The sequence below is a fragment of the Camelina sativa genome, chromosome 5 (assembly GCF_030686135.1).
Source record: "Camelina sativa cultivar CO46 ecotype springtype chromosome 5, ASM3068613v1".
Classification (NCBI taxonomy): Eukaryota; Viridiplantae; Streptophyta; class Magnoliopsida; order Brassicales; family Brassicaceae; genus Camelina; species Camelina sativa.
In genome coordinates, this window is record NC_141884.1 from 39853511 (window position 1) to 39866825 (window position 13315).

General features: G+C 34.8%; 3 protein-coding genes across 7 annotated transcripts; 1 reads left to right on the plus strand and 2 right to left on the minus strand.

Annotated features, from left to right (window-relative positions):
• Window positions 1-3011: 3011 nt before the first annotated feature.
• On the plus strand, window positions 3012-5944 carry LOC104788328 (exosome complex component RRP45B). 2 transcript variants are annotated; one of them, XM_010514075.3, is made up of 10 exons: window positions 3012-3363; window positions 3503-3642; window positions 3790-3999; window positions 4103-4198; window positions 4304-4418; window positions 4523-4603; window positions 4688-4876; window positions 4967-5217; window positions 5323-5381; window positions 5485-5944. In XM_010514075.3, the coding sequence occupies exons 2-10, from the start codon at window positions 3506-3508 to the stop codon at window positions 5685-5687; spliced, it is 1341 nt and encodes a 446-aa protein (XP_010512377.1). In that variant the 5' UTR covers window positions 3012-3363; window positions 3503-3505; the 3' UTR covers window positions 5688-5944. The 2 variants fall into 2 exon arrangements, with proteins under 2 accessions (XP_010512377.1, XP_010512378.1); XM_010514076.3 differs by having other exon boundaries at window positions 3070-3363; window positions 3500-3642.
• Window positions 5945-6347: 403 nt separating this feature from the next.
• Window positions 6348-10408, minus strand: LOC104788330 (3-hydroxyisobutyryl-CoA hydrolase-like protein 1, mitochondrial). 4 transcript variants are annotated; one of them, XR_015558033.1, is made up of 14 exons: window positions 9139-10408; window positions 8971-9051; window positions 8835-8903; window positions 8664-8727; window positions 8340-8419; window positions 8149-8232; window positions 7917-8001; window positions 7599-7695; window positions 7384-7505; window positions 7222-7282; window positions 7046-7144; window positions 6849-6950; window positions 6709-6750; window positions 6348-6627 (listed from the first exon to the last, which is right to left on the minus strand). XR_015558033.1 is itself a non-coding variant. In XM_010514080.3 (14 exons), exons 1-14 carry the CDS (start codon window positions 9451-9453, stop codon window positions 6511-6513), a joined length of 1407 nt encoding a protein of 468 aa, XP_010512382.1. In that variant the 5' UTR covers window positions 9454-9575; the 3' UTR covers window positions 6348-6510. The 4 variants fall into 4 exon arrangements, 1 of the variants encoding a protein (XP_010512382.1); XR_015558032.1 differs by having other exon boundaries at window positions 7384-7525; window positions 7599-7684; window positions 9139-10381; XR_015558035.1 differs by having other exon boundaries at window positions 7384-7525; window positions 9139-9766.
• Window positions 10409-10602: 194 nt separating this feature from the next.
• LOC104788329 (uncharacterized) lies at window positions 10603-11701 on the minus strand. The gene is made up of 2 exons (XM_010514078.2): window positions 11491-11701; window positions 10603-11127 (listed from the first exon to the last, which is right to left on the minus strand). The coding sequence occupies exons 1-2, from the start codon at window positions 11589-11591 to the stop codon at window positions 10842-10844; spliced, it is 387 nt and encodes a 128-aa protein (XP_010512380.1). The 5' UTR covers window positions 11592-11701; the 3' UTR covers window positions 10603-10841.
• Between the last annotated feature and the right edge of the window lie 1614 nt (window positions 11702-13315).

The following is a 13315-nucleotide window of genomic DNA, read 5'->3' on the forward strand; positions in this document are numbered from 1 at the left end:
TTTACTATGTCTCGAAATCGAATTAATGCTAGTGACAAATAATAAGTGGAAAGTGGCTAATAAGTGGCAGTGGCAAAAACGTAATATAAATTCAACGTACACGGAAAAATAGGCAACGTTTGTTGTTGAAAGTGACACACTCTCTCGAACTTTAAGCTTTTTCTGTATTCTCGTTGGCCCTTAGACGATCGTCGACGGATTTTGACTTAAAGAGACAAAGCATCCACTTACGGCACACAACACATGTATGATGTATCAGTATCTGCAAACCTAACTAATTAATCTCTCTATTTTGCTGTCTACATCGTTAATTAGTACCTATACAATAAGTTTGATTAATATTGAAAAGTTGCAATTTTAGTATCTTTTCATTATATCTTTGACTAATGACTAGCAATCACTGTTTTCTAATCTGACTTGGCAAATTTAATTTGTAGTAGTATAGTGTGTCAGTGACTATCTAGTAAAAATTTGGTTATATATTAATTATGTATTTATGCTGCCGGATACCAGATAAAACGAATATCCATTGACAAAGTGATGTTATGTTAATCAAAAGGATATTGTTAAGATAAAGCATATACTACCCAAAAGATTACTACAATATAAATCGATCAGATGACATTGATCCCAATCCGACCGGTTCTCCTAATTAGGATTCTCTTGCAAACTGTTGATATATACAAAACCTATTTAAAGTAATCAAAATGAGATTAGCGCAGGCACTATATATGCCATATTTAGTGTGTGCGTCGTTGATGAGACGATGATTGCGAATTTGAAAGTGAAGGAGACAAGCTTTTGATGAAATTATCGCTTTATTAATTATTTTTATATATGGGGTGGGAATATAACATGACTCACATGTTCATCATTGCTTTTTTTTTTTCTCCTGTTAAAGTTATAATAAGTTAATAACCTTTCACTTTTTTTTTTCATTGTCCATTTCTTTAAGTTGCGTAAAAGGTGAAAGGATATATGCTATAACAATGGGAATGCTTTTCCCCAACATCTTACTTTGCCCACTGTGTGAGGCATAACACGACTGTTATGGATTCCCAAACACATTCATTGGATCCATTAAGCATAGTACTATAATATTAACAATACAATATTTCGATTATAATAGTAAAATTCTAACAAAATTGCCCATTAATAAACTTATCTATAAAAAGTCACCAATCTTTAGTTTTATCTTGTTTAAAAAACTTAATCAAGAGTTCAAGACCATTGGGATTATTAACACAGGCAAAAAGAAATCAAACGAAACAATATTAGCAACAACAACAACAAAAAAAATCGGTGATATATCTAAATCTACATAAACCAGATGTCATTCGAATTTCGAAGTTTCATGGAATATTATTATATAACCTTTGTTACGTTCGAAAACGGAATTTGACTCCCAAACAGGAAATTACTTGGTGAAATTCTAAAAACAAAGCAAATTATAGGCATATATGTATACTCTTTTGGTAGACTTATGAGTTGTTTTTTTTTTTTTTTTTTGGCTAAGTAGACTTATGAGTTGTTGAGGTCACTGATTTAAAAAACATATATAAAGATAGTGGATGTTAGTGTGAGCTCACTATCACATTATGTCTACGTACATGTTTAATATGCCGATACCGAGCAATTGTTTTCTATATTCCCATGATGTTAGGGTTTGAATTTGAATGTGTGTGCGAGAGAGCCTCCATTGAAATTAAAAGACAATTTTTTTTTAGTAGGAGAAATTAAAAGACAATTAGGAAAACATGCATATAAATATCTATTTTTCCATTGGTTTAGTGTTGACATGAATCTATTTGACTATTATTTAAGTAATGAATAGATATATATATATCCATGGGTTTGGGTTTCTCTTCTCAGCCGTGAGTAATATACTTTAGCGCCACATTAACGGAATCTTTTGTAATTATCATTTTTGTGGGAAAGATTCTGATAATTGTGGATAGATTACAATATCTAGCTGTATATGCGAATCACTTTGGATTTGGAGTTTGGACATCACTACAAACTTACAAATGGAAATTTTGCCAATTACGAGGAGCTGAACTCGTCTTTTGGCATCTTGCATTATGCACAGAAACTATATAGTCCAAGTATCATTATAAAACACATGAATAAATTATCGAATGAATGATTAAAATAAAAAGCAAATAGTTATTTAAACACTCGATCTTTCTCTTTGGAATAAAGTGGGCAAAAAAAGAAAAGGAAAACAAGCAAATCAGAAAGAAGAAAAATGAAAGCAACAGCAGAAGTAAAATAATGAAGAACTCATAGTGTTTGCTTCTCACATCTCAATCAAAAGAAAAAAAAAAAGGGAGAGCATGTTGAAAGCTAAAATTGCCTACGGAAGTAGCGAAAACCACAAACTGAAACCGATAGGAAATAATGAAAGAACCCCAGCCCCTTCATTAACAATAAGCCAATTATTAATGAGTAAAGAGAGTTATACTTAGAATAGTATACATATATAAGTTGTCTCCTGCTCTAGTCCATGGTTCAATCAAGTTCTAGATTCATATCATCCCATCATGTGTCTTGTTCATATCTCAGCAGTAATAATAGCAAACCAATTAAGATGATAATAATGCAAGTCTGCAACCATATCACATATTCTTCATGATCATTGAGGACCTTGACATATATAAAGCAAAGAAAAGAACGATGTTATACTATTTGAGTATGCCGGATGGCCTAGGATAAAATATAAAATCTAGTAGTGTACATGATTCTGTGTAGAAATTAAAGAACATGAATATGATGATGTACTGGCTTGTTGAATATTCTTATCCGATCCACAATAGATTTAATCGTTGAGCAACAAGAGCTGAAATAAATAACAACCTGATGAGATAATAATATTCATTTTTGGAAATTATATTAATAACTCAGAAAGCTTCAAAATATAGAAATAATAAAAATTGGTTATGACGAATTTTTCCCCAAAAAAAAAAAAATTGTGATGTCTACAAAGGATGAAAATGATGAAAATCAAGCCCGTTGGGCTTTATATCCATAAACTGATTATAAAGAACGATGGCGTTTCTATTTTGACTTGAGACGCTGTCGTTTAGGCTAGTTCTCTCACCCCTTCCCAAATTTCTCAGAAGTGGTTTTACCTGTTTCCTTCCATTACCAAAGCTTTCTCTGAGTCGCCGCCGTGTGTGTTACGTGTACTGTGTTGTAAAGGCCGATAGATAGAAAAAAAAAAAAGCTTTTGTGCGATTTTTTGCCGCGGCTCCCTTAAATCTCTAGAGCTCCTTCTTCGTTAACCTAAGGTGAATTTATTCAAGGAGAAAACATCGAAAGAAGATCGTCGAAGTGTCTCTTCTCATCTCTTTCCTTCAGTAGGTAAGTTCTGCTTTTAATCTAACTCTTAAGAGAAGATGTTCATTGATTAGAGTTTTTTTAGTTTGCTGTTTCCATAAGTTGTTTTTTGCAAACTGGTTGTCCAAAGTTTTGATTTTTTAGTTAGTAATAATCATAGCAGATAATGGAGGGGAGATTGGCTAATATGTGGAGGTTGACTGTGAACGAGAGTAAATTCGTTGAAACTGCGTTACAATCTGAGCTCAGAGTCGATGGTCGTGGCCTTTATGATTACCGCAAGCTTACTATTAAGTTTGGAAAGTAAGTGTCCTCACATATTGATACCGTTTCTGCTCTTAGTAGGCTTTGTTTGCTTTCTTTAGCTCTAAAGCTTCAATCTTTTTGTGATAACTTTGAATGTAGATGATACTAGCACGTTAGCTTATATAATCTTGTGTGAATTAACAGAGAATATGGTAGCTCGGAAGTTCAACTTGGTCAGACTCATGTAATGGGTTTTGTGACTGCTCAGTTAGTACAACCTTACAAAGACAGACCCAACGAAGGCTCCCTATCTATCTTCACTGAGTTTTCTCCAATGGCTGATCCGTCGTTTGAGCCTGGCCGTCCTGGTGAATCTGCAGTGGAGCTTGGACGCATTATCGACCGAGGTTTAAGGTAGAGCTTGTTTGTGATGATAATAATTTATATAATTGATGCTGCAAAAAAACAGTTCTGGTTTGAGTAATGCTTAACTGGATGTCCACTGTGTTGGTTGCAGAGAAAGCCGTGCAGTAGATACAGAGTCACTCTGCGTTCTAGCTGGCAAAATGGTCTGGTCTGTTCGTATTGATCTTCACATTTTGGACAACGGAGGGTAGGTTTTATTAGCTACTGTACTTTGTCTTCTCCTTATTTTTCAGTAAAGGTTCTTGTTTTAAAATGACCTTTATGCATGTTTTTATTACTCGCTCTTGTATAGGAACTTGGTTGATGCTGCCAATATTGCTGCTTTAGCAGCTCTCATGACGTTTAGGAGACCAGACTGCACGGTAGGAGGAGAGAACGGTCAAGAAGTGATCATACACCCACCAGAGGTTAGTCATATGTTTTCGGTTTAGTGAAACTTGTAAGAACTTGTTAAGTAGAAAAGGCAATTCCCAACTTTAACTGTTTGCTTTATCTTTACTATCTTTTGCAGGAAAGGGAACCACTTCCATTGATAATACATCATCTCCCAATAGCCTTCACGTTTGGATTTTTTAATAAAGGCAACATTGTGGTAAAGACAGTTGTATTTTTCAGTGATAATTTAGTTTACTTTTTTCTTTCTGAAACATTAAGTGTGATGTGTTCTTATGTGCAGGTGATGGACCCAACTTATGTTGAAGAAGCAGTAATGTGTGGGAGAATGACTGTGACAGTTAATGCCAATGGCGATATATGTGCAATCCAGAAACCGGGAGAAGAAGGCGTGAGCCATAGTGTAATCCTTCATTGCATGCGTCTTGCTTTTTCAAGAGCTGCTGCAACAACAAAGATAATTAGAGAAGAAGTAAGGTTTTTCTAAATCCGAATCGTTTTTCTTTTGGATCCAAAAGATTCCACAATTCACATTTTGTCTTGCTCTGTTTTCTTGGTGTAGGTTGAAGCATATAACCGTGAGAGAAGCTTACAGAAGGTGAAGCGACATCCCACTTTGGCTAAGTCTGTAGTTTCTGGACCTACTGTTACTGTGAAGGAGGAACATAGGAAGTCCTCAGATCAGCAAAAAGCTGCAGAGATATCTCGGGAACATGTCGAAAGACTAAAGCTTTCGTCAGAGGAACTAAGAAGTACTAAGGTAGAAGAAGTTGCTGCCTCTCCTACCAACTTTAAAGGCGGTCCCTCAAAGTGGTAAAATCTTCAATGTTTCATTCTCTCTGGTTTGTGAAGGAACCACTCGATAGTTCCTTGTCACTTTTTTGCATCTCAAATTTTGAGTTGTTAAACAATCTCCAGGGACCCTTACTCAGAAGCTATGGATGTTGATTCACTGAAAGCTTCTCTTGCTTCAAAAGGTAAATTTTGTTTATCTTGCTTCTCACTCCGAACCTTGTAGACTTGTAGTTATATCTCTTAAGAGTAATGAGGAACTGATACTGTTCTGTTTTGTTTAACCAGGGGATTCCGTTACTAAGTCACCGAGCAAGAAGACAACGAATGGCTCGGAAAATGCGCAGAAGGATGCTGAGATGTCAGTTGAGGAAGTAACCGGAGATTTAGGGAAGAAGGATACATTTGAAGCTACAAAACAAAACGATGGAGAGATGACACTCAAAGATGCTGTCAAACCTAAAAAGAAGCGGAAAAACAAAAACAATTAGAAAGTCCCTAGCTTTTTAAAAATAGATTCAAGATTTTGAGTTAATGCATTGTCCCGATCACTCGTTTACTATCTTCTTCCCCTTTTGAGACTGGAGACGAATTTTATGGTCAAAATGTATCTGATAAGTCAACGTGAGCAGAGTGTTGTTAAATTTTTGTTTCGTCTTTGTAACGCTTTATAGTGAAACGGATACAGTGCAGCTTCATAAGATCTACACTTGTTTCTTCTAGATGAATATTAATCATCTTAACAACATGTGAAAGTCTTTATTCGCCTGCAGGTAAATGATACAAAACCCTAACTCAAAAACATCGGTGGATCTTATTTATCTCAAGTGTTTAAACTTTGTTAGTTTCAGTTCAGTTTAGTTCCGTAAACTTCGCGAGACCCTAGGCTACTAAGGTCATGTCTCTCCTCCGCCTCCGCTCGTCTCTCTCTCTCTCTCTCAACTCCGATCTACCAGTTCCGGCGCCAAGTCTCATCTCTCCCGCTCCAAAACCATACTACTCCCAGCTCCCCCGCCGGCACCACCTTCCCCTTCCCCGTTCCGAGAGACCCTTCCTCACCTCCCTTAGAGCTACCCACCAATCACTTCATCTTTAACGAGACTTATTCATTACCCACTACGATTTTATCGAAAACGAAACTAGTAAATTCATTTTATCAATAATTACTTTATTAAAAAATTTAAGTAATATTTTGTTAATACAAAAATCCTGCAACACATTCTGCTTCTGGAAGAATGAAATCAGTCTCCCAACGAACTAAGGTCTTTTCGTTAACCAAAGGGGAATGATGGATGATGTAAGTCAATTTTGAATCTAAATGCTTTCTCTGAGTTTGATAGGAAGGTCAAGATCAGGTTCCGTCGCAGTCAAGGCAGAGAAGTAGTCATCCACCATGTCCTCTGATACTTTCTCCAAGCTCGGTGGATCCCACTGCACACCCACCAGTTCTTATCATTAATTCAGTTTAATGGCTTACTTAATATGTACACAGTGACGCGTTACATAAAATACCTTCGGTGCTTCGTCCTTGTCTATCAATCGAGCTCGTACTCCCTTGTCACACCATTGAAACCATTACTCATCATTAGTGACTACTCCTTACTCTGTTTGCAATGATGTCTAAGACTTTTTTATACCGGAAATTCACATACCTCGCAAAAATTGCCAGACATTGGCCCGATTGTTCCTTGTAGCGACATTCTATACTCTCGGATTAAGCATTGGTCAAGTGTTTGAAATCTTCCTTCCCGGATCTATTCGATTCGTTTAAAGAAGGTATATAAGTCGAGAAAAGGAAATTTGAATTCTTTGAAGATGGGTTTACAAGCAAATTTGATTGTGAACTTACAGATCTCAATGCCACCTTCAAAGATAACGGTGATGTTTCTTTAAGTCGACGAAGAGTAGTAGTGCACCATGTGTCTTTTCTTCTACTAGCCTCCATTTCCTGGCGACCCAAAACACCGTTACTTCTAGTGACTCGAGATGGTCATACTCGCAGAATCATTTGTTGCAGAGACTTACCAAAGAATCAATAATTTCTTCTACTGTGTCATGGCCGAAGCATTTTTCAAGTAAATCAATCCTAAGACAAAATCAGAAACAGAGCAAGCTTAGGACTTGGGAGATAGTATGAGGAGAAAACAAGGAAGGAGTTGTGTATCTCCAAGTTTCAAGAAAACAAACCTGCCAAGAACACCAGTCTTTTCTGGATGAGCAACTTCTGAACATTTTTCTAAGCATGACTCAACAACAGATGGATCATCAGTGAGCAAATTCTTGAGCTGTTCTTCCATTACAGGAACCTCCTGTTGTAAGAGAAGAAAGCCTTATTATCTAGCATGTAAGATAAGTTCAATGAAAACAGAAAAAAAATCTCAAATTATGTAATCCAAACTTACCTCACTTCTAATATAATGTGTGGCAAGGCCACAAGCCAACATTTCTGCCCCACTGAGCTTTAACCCAGTCAGACCCAGATACTCCCCTGCATACACTCTATTAAATCATCCATCTTAGGAAGCTAATGTATACTATGAAGTAGGAAACTTTGAAGCAAGTTAGGCTAAGTTGGTAGTTATCGGCAGAGTTTGTTATTTAACTTTCCTGCTGGATCAGTGATTTCTTTGGTAATTGTTCAAATAAAAATTGCTTTACAGAATTAAACAACATTGTTAAATGACACAATTTAAGCAGTTCAAAATATAACACAAGCATACCTAAGCGACCAGGTAAGTGGGAGAGATTAAAAGAAGCGCCAGCATCAGGATGAAAACCAATGATTGTTTCAGGGGTAGCAAAAATCTGCAATACCCATGAGCTAGTTACTCAATTCTCCAAGAAGTTAGACAACGGAACTAAACTAGAATCCAGCTGACCAACTAATTGAAAGGAGGAAATAGATTGATGAAAGGTGTGGAGAAATAGCATATAGATGGAAAATTTACATACAGATCTATCAGTAGCTACACGAAATGTCCCAGGTATAGAAACTCCAGTTCCACCTCCCATGGTAACACCGTTAAGAATTGCCACCTGCATGCAGGGCAACTCATGGTGTTATACTAATTCTACTCATCGTGGTTTGATGACATCGTTATTTCCTATTGGTTGCAGAATGATTAAAGGTAAAGATCACTTACATGGGGCTTTAAATAAGTGCCTAGCAAGTATATAAAACTATACAAACTCCAGAAAAACTCCCTAATAGCATCCGGGCTACCTACATAGAGATTTAAGGAGAAATAAGTGAAGCAATGAGCAGTGAATAATCTTCAGTAAAAATAAATACTGCAGAACCCTCTCTAATCAGTAAAAAAACTATCTTTCCAACCCCAATACAGATAACAAAAGTACCACAAAAACCATCTGATCTTCATGAACAAACAAAACCTCGCCATTTCAATTCTATATATAGCCTCCCAGGAGGAATCAAACATGACAGCGTATAGTGAAACTTCATGTACCTCTCTTCATTAACTTGTAGAGAGACACAATATCGCCACCAGCACAAAAAGCCCTTCCACTCCCCTTCAAAACAGTTCAACGACAAAATACAAGTTAGGAGCTTTTTTCACCTCTCAAACACAATAATTTAGATACACACAATAAGAAGAAGAAGCAACAAAAAAAATTACCTTCATCATCACAAATCCAATATTTGGATCTTCTTCCCAGTTCTTATAAAGTTTCTGCAACCTATAACCCTATTCACACAAAAATTACACAAATCAAACACATCAGAAACAGAGATCAAAATAGAGAGTACCATACCATGTGAGTGGTGAGGGCATTAAGCGCAGGTGGTCTGTTAAGAATCGCAGTACGGGAACAACCACTTCCTTCAACGAGAACCTAATTTAAGAAAACAATCATTTCAATCTACCTAAAAGAGAAAGAGAGAGAGTGAGAGAATGGTACAAACGATAAACACCTCCGAACCTGGTTATCAAGGTCCTCAGGAGTGACCTTAAGCGAACAGAAGCTTCTCCGATACTCAAATCTCCATAGCTTATCTCGAACGATTCGCCCCAACAGTCCCTTTGCGTTATGCATCAGTCTTCTTTCGTCTTCGTTGTAAACAAGAAGAACAACTCTCTCTCTACTCTTATTTGGCAAAATCAAAGACACTCTAGACGAAACAGAGGTTTCTGACTCACTCACTCTGAGATGACGTTTGTTCCTCTTTTCATGGCTAATGGGCCTATCCGAACCTAAATTTACTTCACTGGGCTTCACTAATATTATATTTACCATCCTACGCTTACGTTTTTTTTCCTTAACAAAACCCTAATTCGGATATTTTGACATTTGAGTGAACGCTTTGCATAAAAAGAATAACGTCGTCGTTTTGGTGTAGTGACGTAATGACTTTTTTTTTTTTTGGTTGGTAAAGAAAGCAAGGGGACCTCTTTTTTTTTTAAGCAATACGAACAAAAACAATTCATGTGATTATGATGATGTATACATTTTGTAAAGAAAAAATTAGAATTGTGATGCGGTACGGTCATATGTTTAATCACTTGTTTAAGCGGAAATAGTGGCTGAAAGGAAATTAAAAAAAAAAAAAGAGAAAGGACGAATGAATTTTGAGTGGCAGAGAAAGAAGGTGGCAGCTTTTCTTAGTTTTGGTTTATATCAATTATTTTAATTATCTCTTTGGTCCAAAAGAGGAAACAAGACAAAGGACTTAAAAATGCATTCATTTCTCCTGAAGATTCTCATCAATACATATATGTGTGTGTGATCGATGTGCTGCGTGACACTGCTTTGCCGGTGACTTCTTCTATTCATATAATTTCGCTGTATTCATATTTTTGAGACCATGAACAGCTATAGATATATATGGATGAGGCCGTGATTCGATTCTTTTGGATCTCTCAGTCTGTGTTTATCTCAAGCAATCTCGCCACGCTAATTTCTCATAGTTTTTTATTCACTACGTATATGTTTCTCTACTGCTTTCTGTATAAATTGTGTAGTGTGGTCGTCATCAAATAGTCTTTTTCAACTACTTAACTGTTCGTGACTCCTCTAACGAAAACATCAATCTTCGGAACATGTTTTTCATGTGAGATAAAAAAACTCAAACTAATACTATTAGACAATAGTGTCGCTCGCTCAATAGTTGGTTTATCAGAGATCCTTCCATAGTAATTTAGATTAACACTAATATTCAATTAAACTTCAAAAAAAAAAAAAAAAAAACAAAGCATTTTCAGTATAAGAAGACAATGTCAAAAAACAAGTGCTAACTAGCTTGTATGTGGCTTTAGATTGTGTCATCATATGCCGAGGGATAACAATTTTTTTTCTTTGTTTTCTTGGTCTGATGAGGATTTCAATTTACTAATGCACAAGACAATATAATCAATCATTCAACGAAAACATATAAGATTTCTGTCGTTATAAAAACATACTTAATTTATTTCAAACACTCACTCGATCGCTAGCAGCACATCTAAAGACATAAACTCCGCAGGTAAATTACATTGCTTCTTAAACCATAACAACTTCTAGCTACCATAACCCTAGCTAGTTATATATATATCTTACATACATGTGTCTTATTATCCCAGATCCTAATTAACTCTCCATATCTCAAACTTTTCTTTTTGTTTTTTTGTTATTTCAAGAACACAAGACTAACACATAACATCCTTGAGAAGCTTGTACCTGCGAGTGGCCGGTCTAGGAGAAGGCACGCCGGATTTACCCTTGTCGGCTGCTGGAGGAACACTACTACTAGTGGTTTGGTTAGTCTCTTGCTGTTTGATTTGGTTGCCTGAAGAGTATTCCGACCGGTACGATCTCTTAGACGATCCACCATTAACACCGTGTTTCGCTCCGCTTCGACTCTTTGCTTCACACTGACACCAATCACAGATCTTGATTGGATCAGCTTGCTCTCTGTAATAGCTACTACAGTACCTGGTATATATCAAAGATTTATGATCACGATCATGAATTGATGATGGTGATAGTCCATGTATATAATAAGTATGGTAGTTGTTGAGAAAGTTCTCGTATGAAATATATAACACATCCTATATGTATATATACATACATACATAAATATCATATATGCATGCTAGCTTTTGATTTGATGTATGATGATTATGATCATCTGATACATAGATGTAGAGCACGTGGCACGCGATCTCACCGTCCACTGCGATCTAAATCTACTCTATCTTGTTAATATGCATGATGATGATGAGTATAGTACACACAGAAGTACATATGGTATAGATAGATATATACATAGACACAAATTATGTAAGAAGAACATACGAGTGTTGAAAGCGATTAAGGCACTTGCTGCAATGAAAGAGCTTGTCGAAGAAACCCACATCACCACACATGCAACACACTCTTCTTTCAGGATCCACCATTTTTGTTTCCTTAATTAGCAGAAGACGGAGAATATGAAGGAGGAGATGGAGAGAAAATGAGAGAGGGAGAGAGAAAAAAATAAATGACAAGAATTGATTCTACAATGAAGGGGAAAAAAAGGTATATAAATTGGGTTTATTAAAGACTTAAAATATTCGCAAGTCGGTCCATAAGAAATAATAATATTTATAAAATCAAGGAAAATAGTAATCAATAAAGAAAAAATATAATAGCGTAACAAGGCAGGTAGAGAGACCGCAGGTTGCTTTGCAGTCGTTTTCAGTTGGAGCTTGGGAGGTGGAGAAACAAAGAACCTTAAATTATAAAAATCGAATAAAATGACTATTTTACCCTTGTATTTTTGTGTTGGGATGTTCTTATTTTCGAAGCCTTTTTATGTACAATTTGGGAATTGCACAAAGAAAAGAAACTTGTGGGATGTCATATCTTTGACTTTATATCCGGAGAGAGCGTGATAGACACTCCCGTTTGGTTAGAGAAGAAGAAGTAAGGGCTCACAATTTTACAAATAGCGACGTCTTCCAACTAATTATAATCCCACTATATTAATGGAGGAATACAACTAGAAAACTAATTTTATAAAATATAAAAGATTAGTATGTTATCAAATGTTTAATTTTTCAATAAGTGTAAAAATAACATTATTAATAATTTTTATTTTTTTAAAATTTTTTTTCTAATTAATTATAGACGAAAATTAGTAATTAATTTTTAAAAAATTGTAAACCGATCAGAATTTTAAAAACTAAAAATTTATATCAAAATATAGAATATGATTATTTTTAATAATTAAATTTGGAAGATTTTGTTAAGATTTTAAATTATGTTTCTCCTATCATCTTTCTTTTATTTCATTTACAAACTGTTTTGAATTATCATATTAATATATATAATTAATAAATATGTATATTTTTCTTCATATAGTGTGATTTAAATTTTTTAAAACGAAGATATATTACTCAATTTATGAGAAAATAGTGTTTTAATGTTCCGCATTGGCAAGTTGGTAAAACTAAATTTTTTGCGGTTGAGAAATTAATAAATTTTATTTGTTCATAACACAATACTATAATTACTACTTCAAAAATCAATATATTTCACAAAATAATGATATGCAAACTTACTTTCCGGTGTGGGTAACCAATCTCAGAATCATTTTCTAGTTATATGTTTGGTTGACAAAAAAAATGATGCAAATACGACAAACAAAAAAATTTAAAACTGTAATATACATACATCAAACAAATTTTGTTCAAAAAAAAACATATATCAAACAAATTAAAATACTATAACAATTTAAAATAATTAGTATTCAAAAATATATATGTAGATTTATCAAATAATTGTCATATTAAAAGTAAATACTATATGAAACAAAATATTTTTAAAATTGTATTATAATTTTTGGAAAAATGTTGTCTCATACTCTAAAGCACGAGATATATCCTAGTAGTCAAAAAAATAAAAAATTGTCGTAGTTGGTGAAAGAAAGTATGATTTCATCGTGAAAATAAAACTAAACCGTATGATATAGTTTACAAAGTTACGAAAGAAAGTTAAAATATTTTGTTTAATTCATGTTAGTTTATGAAGAGATCCACTTTTATGAATGCAACCGTATCATCTACTAATACTACTACTCTACACATATGCAGTCACACGATAATGAATTTAAAGATAGACTAGTCAACTCATTCACCTT

Excerpts from the sequence above, each read along its gene's own strand:
- LOC104788328 (XM_010514075.3), top strand. The coding sequence starts at position 3,506 with ATGGAGGGGAGATTGGCTAATATGTGGAGGTTGACTGTGAACGAGAGT. Across the intron at positions 4,199-4,303 it reads CACATTTTGGACAACGGAGG|GAACTTGGTTGATGCTGCCA; the intron begins GTAGGTTTTATT and ends GCTCTTGTATAG. Across the intron at positions 4,604-4,687 it reads TTAATAAAGGCAACATTGTG|GTGATGGACCCAACTTATGT; the intron begins GTAAAGACAGTT and ends TCTTATGTGCAG.
- LOC104788330 (XM_010514080.3), bottom strand. The coding sequence starts at position 9,453 with ATGGTAAATATAATATTAGTGAAGCCCAGTGAAGTAAATTTAGGTTCG. Across the intron at positions 7,685-7,916 it reads CCACTTACCTGGTCGCTTAG|GGGAGTATCTGGGTCTGACT; the intron begins GTATGCTTGTGT and ends GAGTGTATGCAG. Across the intron at positions 6,951-7,045 it reads TGAAGGTGGCATTGAGATCT|ATCCGGGAAGGAAGATTTCA; the intron begins GTAAGTTCACAA and ends CGAATCGAATAG.
- LOC104788329 (XM_010514078.2), bottom strand. The coding sequence starts at position 11,591 with ATGGTGGATCCTGAAAGAAGAGTGTGTTGCATGTGTGGTGATGTGGGT. Across the intron at positions 11,128-11,490 it reads CTTAATCGCTTTCAACACTC|GTACTGTAGTAGCTATTACA; the intron begins GTATGTTCTTCT and ends GATATATACCAG.